The following is a 19,183-nucleotide window of genomic DNA, read 5'->3' as shown; positions in this document are numbered from 1 at the left end:
GGAGCCACAGTGTGCTGAGTTTGTTTTGCTTTTTTATGTACTTTTTTTGCCATGCACCTGGATTTGAGACACTGTTGGATGTGCTGGCTTTTCATGTTCCTTTGATAACTTATCTTGATCCCTCATGGGGCCTATAAATTCTTTAAATACATTTATCATCAATAGATTAATTGTTTAAATTTATTTAAATTAGTTAAAGGATTAGTTCACCCAAAAATGAAAATTCTGTAAAAACATTTGCCAAGAAATCTGCAGGGTAGGCCATGCAGTAGCCTACAGTGGAACACAAAATGTTTCCATTCAAAGTTGCGAATTCAACTTATTGCATAAAACATTTGCAAATAAAGCACCGTTTCCATCCCTTCAAGAGAAAAATATAGTCACTTCCTGGAAAAATGGCAAAAAATATCTGTAATAAAAATGGAAGTTGCTGCAATCGAGGAAGCCATTGTGTGTTATTTTTTATCCTACATCATGAATGACTTTTGTCTCAGAACGTGCAGACGAAGTGCAATGAACACTGTCATTGTCTTACGTTCAGAGGCAGATGCCTGGTGTTTAGAAATGCAATCATGTGAGACAGTTCTGGAAGTATACCAAATCAAACAGGCTTTGGTTCAGGCATTTCAGAATGATCAAACCAACATTTGAGATGCTGTGCAATGAAATTGGTCCCCTGGTTAGTCCAGTTATACAATCAGCATTTTTTTGCACACAAACATAAGTGGATGGCTAATGACATAGCTAATGAGCTGTGTTGCAATTGTCAGTTTGAAGTTGTGTACTATAAGTTTGAAAAGATATCACTTACTTGTTAACCTTGTGCAAAAGCGACCAAGATAAATTCTAGTTTATGAAGGGGCTTGCTGAGTGTTTATCTCTACCAATCAGCAGTCATAACACTGGGAGTGAGGGTGGAAAAATATCTTGACGGGGTTCTCGTAAGGTTCTGACACAAATAAATGGAATTTTGGATTTTCACAAGAAGGAATGCTCTTTTATATGCAATTTAATTGCCGTTAAAATATTAAATTATATTGTCATGTAGAATGTCAGCCAAGAAACATCTCAGCCTTAATAATTAAGTGAATGAAAATAAATTTGACCAAATTTATCTCAAGAGTTTTGTGTATCAAGTTTTGTGTATTTATCTCAAGAGTATTTCTATCCCACACACTTTGATCAGTGTTAGTGATATATATATACTGTATATACAGTCAAACCAAAAATTATTCAGACATTTTTTATATTTTTGATATATTTTTACTAGTGGGTGCAGGACACTATAGTTGATTTATGTAAGTGAGGATAGCAAAATGAAGTAAACTGTGACATATTATACCCAAAAATCTTCATACAGTGGACTACCAGTAAAACTGATAAATATTTGGAACCAAAAATTATTCAGACACTTTGACCTGACCATGTTTTGCTTAAGTGTTATCTGACATAATTAAGATTAAATTTTTCTGACACAGTTTAACTCTGAGATCTTGTCATATTTTATTACCATTTTTTTAAACTATAGTGAATAAATTGTATTAATGAATAAAATGTTCAAGGTGTCTGAATACATTTTGGTTTGACTGTATATTGGTGAATGCATGTGCGCCACTTTTTTGTTAAATGTGTATAATTTAGATACCTAGATGTTTCTTTCTTTTCTTTATTAATTTAGTTAACTTTAAGATTATATTTCAATTTAAATACAGTCCGTATAATGTGTTATTTGCAAGGTATATATCAATAAACATTTCTTTTCAGGTAAAGTGGGCAGAGCTTGTGGCCCAAAAATGCTAAAAAATTTAAATAGGCATTAAATGTTTATAGTCTATTTTAGTCTATTCAAGTTTTTTTTTCTTTCCTTTTTTTTTTTTTTAACTACAAGGCTTTGATTGAAGTTTTACATAACCACTGGAATTCCCTTGCAGGGCATGTCCATGGCCTATATGAGTTACCTAAATCCTGACATGAATGAAAGACACAAATTCAAAAACACAACCCTGAGGCTGTTTAACAGACGTACTCCAGAACGCCCTTATTCATGCCCTAAAATGTAACCACAGGAAGTTTGTCCATATATGTCTGAGCAACCCTTTTACGTAACAAATACTTGTTTTTATTGTACAGCACATACACGTAGAGATGACAAGGCTAATCCATCCCTAAAAAGCTCATACACAGAAACGCCTAATACTTCATCAACTTCAACAAGCATCTACATGCTTTGACAAAATTCTGACCTTTTATAAAGCTTAAGAGTTTTATTTATTATTGAGAGTTTAGATGGTTTTATATTCAAAGCTGATTATTGATATTGGGTTTACAATAGATATTTTCTGAGTCTGCTCAGTAAGTCGGCTCTGAGTCTTTTTAAAATGTTAAATTCAAAATGAAGCTGTCAAAAACAATTCTTGCTTCCAAATTGAAACATGCACATGCTCTTGAGCTTATAGGCATTTTAGTTTATTTAAAAATAACATTAAACAGATTCTGTAAATATACATTCTTTTAAAATTAGTTAACAGTTATATTAGAAATCTAATGACAACGTTGAACAGCAGACAGAAGATTCAATAAACAATGAATTTGTTTAAATATGCCCATGCATTTAAAAAAAAAAGTGCTGTAGTTTTAAAATAACCAATGTTTTATTAAGCCTGACTAACAGGGCAGGAAGTAATTGTTCTTCAGCACACGGAGGAGCCTCTTACTGTTGGAACTGAACTCAAACACTTTAGTCCCACTGTAGAGATAAATGTAACCTGGAAGAAAAAAATAATTATCTTAATGAGGTATAATCATTGTACTTTAATGCTTGTAGAAAATCAGTTAAAAACACCTACCTTTGGACAGATGGGCTGCTGTAACCTCTCCAGTCATCCCTGGAAATCCTTTTTCCACTCGTATGGGATACCCTGTGTCCATCTTCTTCGCCCTCTCATCAAAGCTACCAAAAAAAAAAAAAAAAAAGAAATTTAATATTCCAACAGTTTTTCAGAGTAAATTTCAATGGTTTTTGTTTATGATTTGGCACTTGACCAACCTGTAGTACATCCTGTCAACGAAGAGCAGTGTTTTTCCTGAGATTTTGTCGTGGACGGCAGCACTAATTTTTTTTATGAATGATGGAAGACCAAAGCGGCTGAGAGTCTTGGGATAGCCCGGCTCAATGTTTATTCCATTGAAAGCCCAGACTTGTCTACCTGTAAACAAAGACAGGTGATGCATAGAGGTTTGGTTTTCTGAGCATGGATGCAGAGATTATAAGTGTGATTGTGGTTGAAGCATTCCCAGATTGTTTGAGAAGATACCTTTGAAAAAGAAAACTTTATCTTGCCCTGGATTTTCATAAGCAGCATCTATATTATCTGGGGCATTTGACCAGAAACTCTTGATCTGAAGTTGAGACACACGTCTGCTTGGTGAACTACGCCAGAAAAAGCTGCACAGAGACACATTAAGTCATTTCATTTAAACATTTTAGCTCTGTATATAAAAATCCACAAGTTTTTGTGTAATACCTGTCCTTGAAGAACATTGTTTCTCCCCTAAGAGTTGTAACTGCATCCAAGATCAGGTTAGGGTCACAAGGAGTCGGTAATTTTGGATCAGGTTGGATGGGGGTTCTGTCACTGTTTGGGCCTTAAGGAAATACCACACATTAAACAAATGACTGAATATGTTTGACTCAAATAGTATAGATGTACTCCTTAAGATCACACATTTACCATAGAGTGACTGAATCCCTCTGATGTCATCAGAGGGCAGAGAGAAACGATCCGGATCAGTGAAGCTGTAAGTGGGAAACATCAGAGCGCCAGGAACGTTGGAATGAGAAAGACCCAAAGAGTGACCAAATTCATGGGCTGCCACCAAGAACAAGACAAAACCTGTGGACAAATCAAGTAGAACAGTTTAGGTACCAATTAAAAACACATTTTGGGGTAAAATCAAAGTGGTGGATTTCATTGCACTTTTCATCTACTAAAAAATAAATAAATGAAAAAACCTCAAAACTACATTTAGCAAAACTCACCTCTTGATGAGCGGAAGGTGAAAAACTCATCATCATCGAAATGTGCATCTCCACCAATTCCAGGTGAGGGAGCGAAAGCATGAGCCAAAGTGCCTCGTGGTCCATCAAATGGGTAAGCATCACCATGATCTGTAGGAAATAGGTTTTATATTTAGAGTTCAATAAAGAATTTAGGTCTTCTAATTAAAGAGACAGTATAAAATTCGAAGACAGTATAAAAATCAAAGAACCTGGGCTTCAGATAGTGTACTTTAAAGAAATATTAGTTGTAATTTGATTCACTCGATGCATCGATTAATAATCCTGCCAATACATCGATCTTGATATGACTGTTAAATCGTGAATTTTAAGCTATTTAACCATTTGGAATGCCAAATTCATAAGTCAACAAATTACTTTACAGGATTTAAAACAAATGCGTTTTCAATAAATTATTAATAAAGTGCAAATTAATGCCGTCATTGAGTGCCCCCTCGCAGATGCGCTGGTGACTTGGCGCACTTCATATGCTCGCGCCCGCTTCCAAGTGGTGCTTATTGCAGAGTCACATGACGTCCAGCTCCCCCTCTCTCGAAGTAATGGGCGGAGCTTGACTTAATTAGATTTATGGGTAGAGTTAGCGTGTGGCTTGACCTTCAACAGTTTTCTGAGGAAAATTAAAGTGCTGTAATTGAATTTAAACTTCACTATTATTTTTTTCTAAGATAAAAATTATTTTATGAGCATCATTTGATACATGCTTATTAACATGATATTGATTTTCTCTTTTATTTGCATATCTGGCCTTGAGATAACAGCCCAAATATTCACAGCCCACAAGCCTAGTATTATTTTGACAGAATATGAGGACTAATTGGTCTGCAATTAGGTCTAGAGATTAGATAGATAGATAGATAGATAGATAGATAGATAGATAGATAGATAGATAGATAGATAGATAGATAGATAGATAGATAGATAGATAGATAGATAGATAGATAGATAGATAGATAGATAGATAGATAGATAGATAGATAGATAGATAGATAGATAGATAGATAGATAGATAGATCGATCGATCGATCGATCGATCGATCTTACATTTTGAACCAAAGGAGATCATGATGTCAGCTATGCCGCTGTAGATTCGGGTGAATCTGAGAGGAGTGACATCTGCCCACACTTGTAGGGCCCTTTTGATGGAATCCTCCACCTCTGCTACTGACATGTCAGGGGTGTAGTTCTCAATCCTGGCAAAAAAAAAAAAAAAGGACCATAGTCTCTATCTGCTTCTTACCCTCTGTCTTTTTTCCTGTGACACCAAGAGAACTGTAATTTACACACCTGTAAGTGAGCTTGTTGGTCTGCCATTTGGGTCTGCCTCCAAACGTGGAGTACTCAGCAACATCTGGAACTCCACAGCGGGGCTTCTTCATCACCTCCATTGTTTCTTTGTCCAGCGTTCCAGTGATCTTGAGCCCAAAAAATATCTGCATCTCTTTCATCTTCTCAGTCAGACTGGACCCTTGTCGGAAGGCAGTTTTTACATTTGTTACATCTGTTAGATTGTAAAAACTCTTCAGGTAATGCTAAAAGGGGGAAAAACATGGAATTATTGAAGGAATTATGAGTATGACAAATAAAACAGGGAAGCTAGTATTAGGCCTAAAAAAAACATCATACCTCTGCAGTGGCTTCATCTTTGTCAGCAGGCTGTGCAATCGGTCCTGCGTGAATAACAAGCACCAGGCTTGCAAGAAAACACAGCTGGCGGTGAATCTTCCTCATGTTGTGAGTTGCTTCTTACGCTCTGATTCGCAAGTGTCTGATGGAGGCTTATATACTCTTAGAACTGTGAGGTATTGAGCAACAGGTGAAGTCATCAGCCACAGGTTTCTGTGAGTAAACCATTAAACTGAGACAAGACAATGATTACAGGATTTTCAGCTTCCTTTAACATGAGTTTTTCTTATGGAGTAGCCTATATTATAACATTTTCATTTATTATAAACACAAACAAAGGCAATACTGCGAACATTTTTGCTTAAATTTAAACTAATAAACTGCCAGCTTTCCAGAACTTTAAAATACGGTGATGATGTTACGTTGTGGCTGTGTGTTTTACATTTTCAGTGTTTTTTTTGTTTTGTTTTTTTTACAGTATTTGAAACTATATGTATTTTTTTTAATCATATATGGTAACTTAAAGGGTTAGTTCACCCAAAAATGAAAATAATGTCATTTATTACTCACCCTCATGCCGTTTCACACCCGTTAGACCTTCGTTAATCTTCGGAACTGTAAGGCTCCAGCTTGTAATGATTCTCCCAACCACTAGCTGGCACTGACACTTATGCCATGTAATGACTCTCCCAGCCACTAGATGGCCCCAGCTTTTGTGGAATTCATTGTATTGCTACTCATTAGGACTTGATTTCTCCCACCTGTGGGTCATTATCTTGTTTGTGTTTGCCTATTTAAGCACGCCTCTTTCTTTCAGTTGTGTTCAGTCTTGAGCCTACTATGCATGCGTATCCTTGCCAAGAAAGCGAAGTCTGTTGAGGTTTTGGATTTGTCTTTTACTCATCTTTTGTTTCTTGTATTTTTTCTGCGGAAGCACAGCTTTCTTTTTGTTGTACTATTGAACTTGGACTCTTCAGTAAAACACTTTTCGTTCAGTCATCTAAGCCTGCATGTTATTCTTCTGCCCTTGGGTCCATCTGTTATTTGTCATCCACCATAGTTCAGTGGTAAAGAGGCAGTTCAGTTAACTAGAAGACCAGAGTTCAATTCCAGCCTCAGACACCCATCACAGGAACACAAATTAAGATATTTTTGATTAAATCCGATGGCTCAGTGAGGCCTGCATAGCCAGCCATTACATTTCCTCTCTCAAGATCTATTAATGTACTAAAAACATATTTAAATCAGTTCATGTGAGTACAGTGGTTCAATATTAATATTATAAAGCGACGAGAATATTTTTGGTGCGCCAAAAAAACAAAATAACGATTTATTATAGTGATGGCCGATTTCAAAACACTGCTTCAGGAAACTTCGGAGCGTTATGAATCAGCGTATCGAATCATGATTCGGATCGCGTGTCAAACCGCCAAACTGCTGAAATCACGTGACTTTGGCGCTCCGAACCGCTGATCCGACATGCTGATTCATAATGCTCCGAAGCTTCCTGAAGCAGTGTTTTGAAATCGGCCATCACTATAATATAAGTCGTTATTTTGTTTTTTTTGGCACACTAAAAATATTCTTGTCGCTTTATAATATTAATATTGAACCACTGTACTCACATGAACTGATTTAAATATGTTTTTAGTACATTAATGGATCTCGAGAGAGGAAATGTCATTGCTGGCTATGGAGGCCTCACTGAGCCATCAGATTTCAACAAAAATATCTTAATTTGTGTTCCGAAGATCAACGAAGGTCTTGCGGGTGTGGAACGCCATGAGGGTGAGTAATAAATGACAGAATTTTCATTTTTTGGTGAACTAGCCATTTAAGTTATATATAAAATTGCTAACATTTTTATGGGTACGTCAGCTACAGTACATTCCAGTAAGACCTCAAATGCAGAAGTGAAGCTTGGTGCAGTTAATATTTACTCTGATACTACTAAAATAATGCAACCATTGTTCCCTTTTCAAAATGAGAACCTCGAAAAAAAAAAAACTATAGACATATATGGACATGTCAGACTTGGCCTTAGAGGAAGTTCCCGAATCATTGTGATCTCTGGTTGTGATTCACTGCTGTGGCGTCGATCATTCAACAACAGCTGAGACACCCACTGCCACTGTGTTTGTGTGTGTGCAGGTTAGTGTTTATGGTGGACTGAAATACAGACACACATCCAAACAAACCTGAAACACCTCTTATGTCTTCAAAAGGAAAACTGTGTCTATTCACTTATAAATTGGCAAAAGTTGCATTTTTAGCGTTAGAGTTTCAGTTAAATTGTACTAAAAGTAATTTGTACAATTTCAGAAGAAATTAAAGGGTTAGTTCACCCAAAAATTAAAATTCTGTCATTAATTACTCACCCTTATGTCGTTCCACACCCATAAGACCTTCGTTCATGTTCAGAACACAAATTAAGATATTTTTGATAAAATCTGATGGCTCAGTGAGGCCTGCATTGCTAGCAAGACAATTAACACTTTCAGATGCCCAGAAAGCTACTAAAGACATATTTAAAACAGTTCATGTGAGTACAGTGATTCAACCTAATGTTATAAAGCGAAGAGAATACTTTTGTGTGCCAAAAAAAACAAAATAATGACTCTTCAACAATATCTATAATGGGCGATTTCAAAACACTACTTTGATGCTTTACAAATCTTTTGTTTCGAATCAGTGGTTCGGAGTGCCAAATTCACATGATTGCAGCAAACGGGGCTTCGTTACATCATAAGTGTTTCGAAATTTCAATGGTTCACGTAACTCTGGCAGTTTGATCACTGATTCGAAACAAAAGATTTGTAAAGCTTCATGAAGCAGTGTTTTGAAATCGCCTTCACTAGATATTGTTGAAAAATCATTATTTAGTTTTTTGGCGCACAAAAAGTATTCTCGTCACTTCATAACATTAAGGTTGAACCACTGTACTCATCTGAACTGTTTTAAATATGTCTTTAGTAGTTTTCTGGGCATTGAAAGTGTTAATTATCTTGCTGGCAATAGAGGCCTCACTGAGCCATTGGATTTCATCAAAAATATCTTAATTTGTGTTCTGAAGATGAATAAGGGTCTTATGGGTGTGGAACGACTTGAGGATGAGTAATTAATGACAGAAATTTTCATTTTTGGGTGAACTAACCCTTTAAGTCAAAGGGAAATCCAAGGCTGTGCATGTACAGTAGCCTATATATGCGTCTTTGTGTGAGGTGTTATGGAAGATATACAAGTAATGCCAACAGTTCTGAGACACTTTTAAAATAATGCATAGGAACCAAACTATAATGAAAGTGGTCCATACTTGTGCAGTATATTTCAATATACACTCCTGGGCAAATAGTAAAAAAAAAAAAAAAAATGGGCCAAGCCCAAAATGGCTAAACACTACTAAGTGTCATTATTGGTCAGGAAATGTAAGCAAATGCACTATAAAAAGCCATTGTCTCAGAATAACATCAAAGACTGAATGACATTTTTGGCAGAATATGGGAAGTTGTGTGTGGAGTGATGAATCACATTGAAAAACAAGTTCATGGTGATGAAAATCTGCTGAGAAATATAATAATAAATGCATCTCTACAACAGCGAAACATGGAGAAAGGGTGATTTGAACCCTATAGTGAATATTTGGTCTCACATTAAAGGGTTAGTTCACCCAAAAATGAAAATTCAGTCATTAATTACTCACCCTCATGTCGTTCAACACCTGTAAGACCTTCGTTCACCTTCATCAACACAAATTAGGATATTTTTGATAAAATCCGATGGCTCAGTGAGGCCTGCATTGCCAGCAAGATAATTTCCTTTTTCAATGTCAAGAAAGCTACTAAAGACAAATTTAAAACAGTTCATGTGACTACAGTGGTTCAACCTTAATATTATAAAGCGACGAGAATACTTTTTGTGCGCCAAAAAAAAAAAAAATACCGACTTTATTTAACAATATCTAGTGATGAGTGATTTCAAAACACTGCTTCATGAAACTTTGAAGCTTTACAAATCTTTTGTTTCGAATCAGTGATTCAGAGCGAGTATCAAACTGCCAAAGTCACGTGAACCATTGAAATTTCAAAACACTTATGACGTAACGAAGCCTCGTTTACTGAGATCATGTGATTTTGGCAGTTTGATACGCGCTCCGAACCACTGATTCTAAACAAAAGATTCATAAAGCAGTGTTTTGAAATTGCCCTTCCCTAGATATTGTTGAATAAAGTCATTATTTTGTTTTTTTGGGGCACAAAAAGTATTCTCATCGCTTTATAACATTAATGTTGAACCACTGTAGTCACATGAACTGTTTTAAATATATCTTTAGGACCTTTCTGGGCATTTGAAAGTCTAAATTAACTGGGAATGCAGGCCTCACTGAGCCATCAGATTTTATCAAAAATATCTCAATAATATTTGTGTTCCGAAGATGAACGAAGGTCTTACGGGTGTGGAACGACATGAGGGTGAGTAATTAATGACACAATTTTCATTTTTGGGTGAACTAACCCTTTTAGACCATTAAAAGACCACTAAATATTTTGTCATTTTTGGCCTATTGCCTGGTCTGATGAGTCTCAGGTTGGTGCTGGTCGTGTAATGGGGTGGGGGATATTTTCTTGGCACACTTTGGGCTTCTTAATACCAATTGATCATTTAAACACCACAGCCTACCTGAGTATTGTTGCTGACCATGTCCATCCCTATATGAACACAGTGTACTCATCTTCTGATGGCTACTTCCAGCAGGATAACACACCATGTCACAAAGCCCAAATCATCTCAAACTGGTTTCTTGAACATGACAATGAGTTAACTATACTCAAATGAGTAATGAACTATACTCATCCATAGTCATCCATTTCTCAGAAGCTGATACGCAGAAACGCTTCATACTATATCAATCGCAACAAGTGCTGTGATTTGCTGATCTGACCTTTTATAAAAAGGTGTATTATTTATTGTTGGATGTTTAGATGACTTGATCTGTCAGTTTTTACAAAGTTTAATAATATAGCTATCAATTATTATTAATTAATTATTAATTATTATTATCTGAGTCTGAAAGGCTCTGAGTTAACATTAAAAGTACTTGCCTTGCAAAAACAATTCTTGCTTCCAAAATGAACATGCTCTTCAACTGAATTAGGCACTTGATCACCATTAATCGCGATTAAAAACATTGGAGTTTTTAATTTTTTTATATTGTAATAATTTCACAGTTACTCCCCAAATTAATGTAGAAACATCTTATACACAGTATTCTAAATATTTGTTTAATGGCATCTTTTTTTATGAATGAAGGCCAGTATCATTGATACTAATACTGGTACTTATGCATTTATGAAATTGATTTTAAAAAAAAACATTAATTATAGACATTCAACATTACAGTATAACTGAAAGCTATCAATTTCAACATTTATTAGGCTTTAAAAAATAACTTTTAATTTAAGCGAACTTAAAAGAATCTTCCCATAAACTTCCCATAAACCATTGTAATAAATGTCATATTTATCTGTGGCCTTCCTACCTGTCTAACAGGAAATATACAGAAATTAATAAAGTTATCAAACACTTTACAGTCTTCACTGCATAAATTATAAATTAAATATAGATTAATCTTTATTAAAGCCGTTACCTTTGTTCTTTGATTAACATTAATGACAGACATCACAGCAACTGGTTTATTAGGCTGCTGTCACTTTAAGACCTGCTGCTGCCGAACATGATGCGGATCTCATTTTCTCACAACTCTTTAAGGTCTTTTAATATATTATTTAACTCATTTAAGACTGCACTTATGAGAATACTTGACAAATTGGGCATTTTGGCATAATTCTGTGTGTTATTGTTTGTTCAAGCACGAAAGAGAACTCGATACTGAAGCGTGTCTTTCTGTGCACACGAGTCGTGTGTGTGTTCACACAGACACGACATTCACAGTATGGAAGGCCAGAAGGTTCAAAAACACGTGATTTTTAACACGTCACCAACACATAAAATACAATTCACATGTATTTAACACGCTGATTGTTCACACGCAAACAATGCGTATTTGTCGCATGAAATACGCATTAATCATGTGTGAAATCTAATTTATGTGATGTTAATCATGTGTGAAATCCTATTTATGTGTTGTTGACGTGTTAAAATTCATGCATTTTTGAACGATTTGACCTTCCATATCACAGACAGCGCCTGTCTTGTGGCGCTTGAATGGTTTAAAAGCATTTGCGTGAATAAGAGCGTGATCATATAATGTAACGCTACCTAAATTATGACATAAAATGCGTTAACTGTGTTAAATATTTTTAACGCGTTAAACTGAAAAAATTAATCGCATGCGTTGACGTGCTAATTTTGACAGCACTAATAAATACACTTTCTTTTAAAAAGTTAACAGTAGTAAAATAGAAGTCCAGTGACAATTTTGATCAGCAGATTGCAGAAATACAATGAGCAATTAATTCATTTTAATTTAAGTTTCCTATGCACATGCATTAAGTACTGTAATTACACTCCATAACAGGACAGGAAGTAATTATTATTCAGCACACGGAGGAGCTTCCTGCTCCTGCTGAACTCAAACACCTTTGTCCCACTGAAGAGATAAATGTTCCCTGGAAGAAAAGAAGTCAGTGAACTTTATGAAATTGTACATTCATGCCAGAATTGAGTCGTTGTATTGTTACAGATCTGTAGGAAAGGAAGTTAGAAACACCTACTGTTAGACAGATGGGCTGCTGTAACCTCTGCAGTCACCCCTCGAAATCCATCTTCCAGTCGTTTGGGATACCCTTTGTCCATCTTCTTCATCTTCTCATCATAGCTACCAAAAAAGGGAAATTTTACATTCTTATGTCTTTTCGGAAAACAAATTTTAAGGGCTTTTGTTTATGATACAGCATTTGACCCACCTATAGTAATACTTGTTAAAGAAGAGCAGTGTTTTTCCTGAGTTTTTGTCATGGACGGCAGCACTAACTTTTGTCACAGATCGTGGCAGACCAAAGCTGCTGAGAGTCTTGGGATAGCCCGGCTCAAGACTGTTGCGAATAAAAGCCCAGACTTGTTTACCTATAAATAAATACAGGCCATAAGTTTTTTTCTGAGGATTTTACAGAGATTGTAAGTGTGACTGTGGTTTCAGCATTCCCAAATTGTTAGACAAGACACCTTTGAATAGGAAAAGTTTTTCCACTGGATGCTCGTAAGCAGAATCTATATTATCCGGGGCGTTGGGCCACAAATTCTTGATTAGATGTTGCGCCACACTTCCGCTCGGAGGACTATGCCAGACAAGGCTGCACAGAGGCACATGAATTCATTTGATTTAAGTATTTTATTTATAAATATATATATATATAATACACACACACACACACACACACTCACACACACACACACAGGAATTTGTTTTTATCTATTACTTGTCCTTGAAGAACATCGTTTCTCCCCTAAAAGTTGTAACTGCATCCAAGACCAGATTACAATATTTAGGAGTTGTTGGTAATACTGGATCAGGTTGGATGGGGGCTCCTGAAGGAAATACTACATAGTAAATAAACGACTGAATATGTTTGACTCAAACATTATAGATGTACTCTTGAAGATCTTATTACCATAGAGCGATTGAATCCCTCTGATGTCATCAGTGTGCAGGGAGAATCGATCCGGATCAGTGAAGCTGTAAGTGGGAAACATCAGAGCGTCAGGAACACTGGAATGAGTAAGACCCAAAGAGTGACCAAATTCATGGGCTGCCACCAAGAACAAGACAAAACCTGCGAAAAAAAAAAATCATGTAGTATAATTTAGGTACAAACGTTTAATTGCCACTTTAGACTTTTACCTGAAATCAAAGTGCCATGGAAGATGAATCTCTGAAATCTACATTTAGCACAACTCACCCCTTTTTGAGCGGAAAGTGAAAAACTCATCATCATCGAAATGTGCATCTCCACCAATTCCAGGGGAAGGAGCAAATGCATGAGCCAAAACACCATTTCGTCCATCAAATGGGAATGCATCGCCATGACCTGTAGGAAAGATTTGGCTTTACGTTGAATTTTCAATATAATTTGATTTTAGAAATCAAAGGAACCAGTGCTTTATTTTAAAGAAATTTTGGTTGCAATTAAAGGTGCAGTAAGCGATTTCTGAGAAACGCTGTTAAAAGTGAATCTGACCGAGCACAAAAACACACTTGTAGCCAATCAACAGTAAGGGCGTATACACTCATTAGGGGGGAGGTGCCTGTGTTTCATAGCCTGTGTGTGAACTTGGGGGCGGTGCTATCAAGATTGGGATGTGATCATTTTGGGTAGGTAGGGGTGTGAATCGTCACTGGTCTCATTATTCAATTCAATTATGATTATCGTGTCAAATATTCGATTCGATTCCACGATGCATTGCAATGCATTGCATCCTCAATTTTAAATATTACTGCACATGGCTACATTTTCGTTAATGAATACAAGTAGTCAGATATATGAGTACTTTCTGCTCCAAGACAGTACACTTTCTGAATGTAGCAAACATCAAGCAAAACTTAAGTCTGAACACAGCATACGAATAAACACTAGTAAATACTGAAAGAAATTGTCAAGTAGTGTACTTGAGTTACAATAACGCTCACACACACACACACACACACACTCGCAAGCACACGCTCTCTCACACACTCATACACACACGTTCTCTCTCACACACACACGCTCACATGATGTAAATGTTAAAATAGTGGGTGCATTTTTTATTACTCGCTTTTATGTTTCACCTCCTACACCATTTTAAATCACGTATGCGTCTATTACTGCATTGATCCAGAATCGCCCACGTCCGCATCGCGATGCATCGTAGAAATATTCGGTAACACTTTACAATACGGGTGCACTAATATGCATTAATTCATGCTTAACTAATGCACAGATAATCATGTTTTAATGTATGACTCATGAAGAACCAAACCATTAATGAATGATTACTGCATCAGCAACTAATAAAGTTTCTATATGATTAACTATATGAATTGTTATTAATTAAATGTGTCAATGTATTAATTCCTTGATAACACATTTTATTAACTAAAATTGTAAGTTAATGTTAATTACCACAATGGGTTGAAGCCATGTACTTCAACTTCCAGTTGTCTGCTTTAATTAATCATTAACTAATGATTTGAAAATGTATCATTATGTTATGACTTTACTTGTTGAGGCTCATGATTATTAATTAATTGTTAAGTAATATGTAATTAATGGGTTTTGCCAGTTGCACATGCAGTGAGTGTAATGTCAGAGAATGTGTTTGAAGGATGGGTAAGTTGGGCTGCACACAAATATCAGCACACCAGAACCCGAACTTCAGATTGATGTTGCACTGTGTTTAAACTGGATGCGATCATTATCGAGTCATGCCGTAACAGCTGTTTACACAGGACATGACAGACTACTGCAAGTTCATTTGTCCTTCATAACAGAAGTGACGTTTGTTGTGTTGTGTTGCGTCGTGCCGCATCCAGTGTAGTATCACTATCACTGATTATAATGGGTTCTATTCTCTTTGTCCGGTCTTGACACAGTGTTACGAAATAGCAGTGCCCGGCTGCATGTTCTCAGTGTTCCACCTTTGAATCCTAGACCTCAAGCTTAACCTGACACATTCCTGTGCCATGAACAACAAGGTTCTAGATGCAGCAGTTCATCTGGTACAGTGGAATCACGGTTGTAGATAGTTGGAAATTGAAATCCATGGCTTAGTGTAGATGTCAAAACCATAATGACATATTACTTAACAATTAATTAATAATCATGTGCCTCAACAAGTCATAACATAATGATACATTTGCAGATCATTAGTTAATGATTAATTAAAGCAGACAGCTGGAAGTTGAAGTACATGGCTTCAACCCATTGTGGTAATTAACATTAACTTACACTTAGTTAATAAAATAAGTTATTAAGGAATTAATACATTATGACACATTTAATTAATAATTCATATATTACTTAATCTATTAATCATATAGACTCTTTATTAGTTGCTGATGCAGTAATTAATTAATGGTTTAGTTCTTCATGAGTCATACATTAAAACATGATTATCTGTGTATTAGTTAAGCATGAATTATTGCATATTAGTGCACCCATATTGTAAAGTGTTACCAATTATTCATTTCAACACCCCTATGGGTAGGGGTGTGTTTGTTTTGGTGATTTCAAATATTAACAGTGTTTCTCAGAAAACGCTTACTGCACCTTTAAGGATATAATGATTCACTCGTTTTCTTCTATGACTTTTAAATCTTGAATCGTTTGTGTTGGGCCAACAATCGATCACGTGATTGCGTGGTGTGTGATCGTTTTTTTGTTCCGCATGATCATTCATGGAAGCATTTTCCAGATTTCCGAAATAAAAATGAAAATACTTTAATTAAATGGAAACTTCACCATTATTTAATCTAAGATACATTTGCATACGTGGCCTTCAGGCAAAATAAAAGCAATCGGATTATATTAGTTTCAGGTTGTGATAATTTTGTTGTAATACATAGTCCAAAATAGTTTATCTAGTTGATCTTATAAGATACATTACGGCAAATATGTAGAGAATTCTATAAATATATTTTAAAATATTAAATTGTGCATAGAATCAAACTGAACTGTTATGAATTTGCTCAATTCTCTTTTGTCTTGAATCAGAAACCCAGTGAATTGATTCGCTGCCAGCCAAAAGATTCACAGCCCTTGCTGCCATAATTATTTTATTAAACAATGTTCATATAATGTTCATTTTTAATGAACAAAGATTCATATATTATTATTACAGCAGTAAGTTAGAATCCACAAGTTATTCATAAAATATCACCAGTTTAAATTTAGTTCAAAAGAATGCATCAAAATGGATTAATCACATGGTTAATAAACAAAACATAAACATAAAATATAGCTGCGAGCAGCAATTATCAGGGTTCAAGCGCTTTAAGACCTTTAAGCACGTGTGTAAAAAGGTATGTTTTATTTAGCAAGCCTGTAGCCATCTCAATCATAAATGGAAAAGACCATTTACAGCCAATACAGGCAATTTACCATAAGAAATATATAGTTTTTAAAGCTTTTTAACAGTTATCGAGGTTTAGAAAAAACCTAGGACTAGTTCGCCAAAGTTGTTTTTTGAAATAATCTCCTATATTTAACGAACAATTTGATGGACAACAGAGGCAAAGTTGCTCAGAATGAGGAGTTCTACCATGTAGTACGAATGTCGTGGGCGTGTGCGAAAAATCGCCCCGGTGGCCGATTTCTTTCAAATTTCTCACAGGCCTCTAAGGGCCGTGAGTCAAACAAGCCCAGCAAGTTTCCTTCTGATCGGCCTCCGTTAACCTTGTCTGATAGTTGATCAAATGGCCGATGGCGGACATGTTTTTTGAGATACATCAATGTCCTCATAGACAATCATGTCACCTCAGACAAAGACACTGCATGCAAATTTTCAAGTCAATCGGACTAATGGTGAAGTAGTTATAGCCGTTTTCATGTTTTTTTGCTGTTATAGCACCACTAAGTGGCCAGTCGCTGCATCCTTTTTCACGCGACCACAGAATAAGCTCATACATAGGTGTGCTGAGTTTGGTGAAAATACCTCATTCCGTTCGTAGTTATAGACATTTTGGTAAAAGTAGCTCCACTCGAACGTTTCGGCGACCGTGAATCGGAATTTTTTTTGATAATTATTGACAATCAGACTCCAGAGAATCTCGCTGCACTGGTTTGGTTCCGATTAGGCTAAAACCCAGGACTAGTTCACAAAAGTAGGTTTTTCAAAAAATCCAAAATACCCGAAAAAAAATTTTCACCAAACTCAGCACACCTATGTATGAGCTCATTCTGTGTTCGCGTGAAAAAGGATGCAGCGACTGGCCAGTGCTATATATGAGTGGTGCTATAACAGCAAAAAAACCGGCTATAACTACTTCACCATTAGTCCGATTGACTTGAAAATTGGCAGTGTCTTTGTCTGAGGTGCCATGATTGTCTATGAGGACATTGATGTATCTCAAAAAACATGGCCGCCATCGGCCATTTGATCAGCTATCATACAAGGTTAACGGAGGCCGATCAGAAAGAAACTTGCTGGGCCTGTTTGACTCACGGCCCTGAGCCTACGCCTAACGGTTCAGGAGTTACAAGCCGTTTCATACTTTTGACCGCTGTAGTGCCCCTGTCAGGCCGATCGGGGCGAGCCCTGCTGACGTTGTAGGCAGTGTGAGTACTACCAGCCCTCAAAATTTAAAGTCTCTACACCTTACAGTTGGGTCTGCCCGATCACTTTTAGGGACGAATGCTGATCCTTGGAAATTTTAACAATTACAATAGGGTTTCAGCGCTTTGCACTTGAACCCCTAATAAATGGATAGGGAAAACTTACTTTTTGTAGCAAAGAGGATCATGATGTCAGCTGTGCCACTGTACATACGGGTGAATCTCAGAGGAGTGACTTGACCTGCCCAGACCTGCAGGGCTTTCTCAATGGATTCATCTACTTCAGCAACTGACATGTCAGGAGTGTAGTTCACAATCCTGTGGAAAAAGATCATAGTCCGTATCTGCATCTTTTTTTCCTGTGACACCAAGAGAAATTATATTATACACACCTGTAAGTGAGCTTGTTGGTCTGCCATTTGGATCCGCCTCCAAAAGTGGAGTATGCAGTAACATCTGGAACTCCACAGCGGGGCTTCTTCATCACCTCCAGTGTTTCTTTGTCCACCGTTCCAGTGACCTTGAGCCCAAAAAACCTCTGCATCTCTTTCAATTTCTCGGGCAGTGGATCCGGCTTTAGGGCTGAAGGATTAGGAGGATTATATTCCAGATTGTAGAATCTTATCAGGTAATTCTAAAGAATACAAAAACAGAATTATTGGAGGAATTAGGCCCACGACCAAAGACAAAACAAGGGAAAAAAAAAAATATATATATATATATATATATATATATATATAATATAAACCCCAAACCTTTGCAATGTCATAATCATCAATGGGCTGTGCAATCGGTCCTGCATGAATAACAAGCACCAGGCTTGCAAGAAAACACAGCTGAATCCTCATGTTGTGAGTTGCTTCTTACGAGCTTGAGCTTCTGATTGACAAGAGTCCGATAAAGACTTATATACTCTTAAAACAGTGAGGTGTTGAGGTTGAGCAACAGGTGAAATTATCCGCCACAAACTTCTGTGAGTAAACCATCAAACTGACAGCAAGACAATAACAGCAGGATTTTCAACTTTATTGACACAGCCTTTTCTCCTCGCCCAGATATCTGTATTATATTTTTTCTCATGCCTTTATTTATTAGCATTTCTATGCAATTCTGTGTATTATGAAAACAAACACGGGCAACATGGTAATAATGTTTTTAAAAAAGCTTTACAGGATGGTCTTTTTCAACTTAAATTAAATAAATAGTATAAAGT

At 36.3% G+C, this 19,183-nt stretch overlaps 2 protein-coding genes across 2 annotated transcripts; both read right to left on the bottom strand.

Annotated features, from left to right (window-relative positions):
• Nucleotides 1–2,444: 2,444 nt before the first annotated feature.
• LOC127521216 (collagenase 3-like) lies at nucleotides 2,445–5,865 on the bottom strand. The gene is made up of 10 exons (XM_051910315.1): nucleotides 5,702–5,865; nucleotides 5,363–5,607; nucleotides 5,120–5,268; nucleotides 4,040–4,168; nucleotides 3,732–3,893; nucleotides 3,525–3,645; nucleotides 3,315–3,445; nucleotides 3,047–3,206; nucleotides 2,847–2,950; nucleotides 2,445–2,765 (listed from the first exon to the last, which is right to left on the bottom strand). Exons 1-10 carry the CDS (start codon nucleotides 5,804–5,806, stop codon nucleotides 2,665–2,667), a joined length of 1,407 nt encoding a protein of 468 aa, XP_051766275.1. The 5' UTR covers nucleotides 5,807–5,865; the 3' UTR covers nucleotides 2,445–2,664.
• Nucleotides 5,866–11,858: 5,993 nt separating this feature from the next.
• LOC127521219 (collagenase 3-like) lies at nucleotides 11,859–18,684 on the bottom strand. Its single transcript, XM_051910319.1, has 9 exons — nucleotides 18,363–18,684; nucleotides 18,137–18,288; nucleotides 13,618–13,746; nucleotides 13,330–13,491; nucleotides 13,138–13,246; nucleotides 12,884–13,011; nucleotides 12,625–12,784; nucleotides 12,433–12,536; nucleotides 11,859–12,327 (listed from the first exon to the last, which is right to left on the bottom strand). The coding sequence occupies exons 1-9, from the start codon at nucleotides 18,512–18,514 to the stop codon at nucleotides 12,221–12,223; spliced, it is 1,203 nt and encodes a 400-aa protein (XP_051766279.1). The 5' UTR covers nucleotides 18,515–18,684; the 3' UTR covers nucleotides 11,859–12,220.
• Nucleotides 18,685–19,183: the final 499 nt, after the last annotated feature.

This window comes from Ctenopharyngodon idella, chromosome 10, assembly GCF_019924925.1.
Source record: "Ctenopharyngodon idella isolate HZGC_01 chromosome 10, HZGC01, whole genome shotgun sequence".
Lineage (NCBI taxonomy): Eukaryota > Metazoa > Chordata > Actinopteri > Cypriniformes > Xenocyprididae > Ctenopharyngodon > Ctenopharyngodon idella.
Note: the sequence above shows the minus strand (reverse complement) of the source record. Positions and strands in the feature narration are given on the sequence as shown.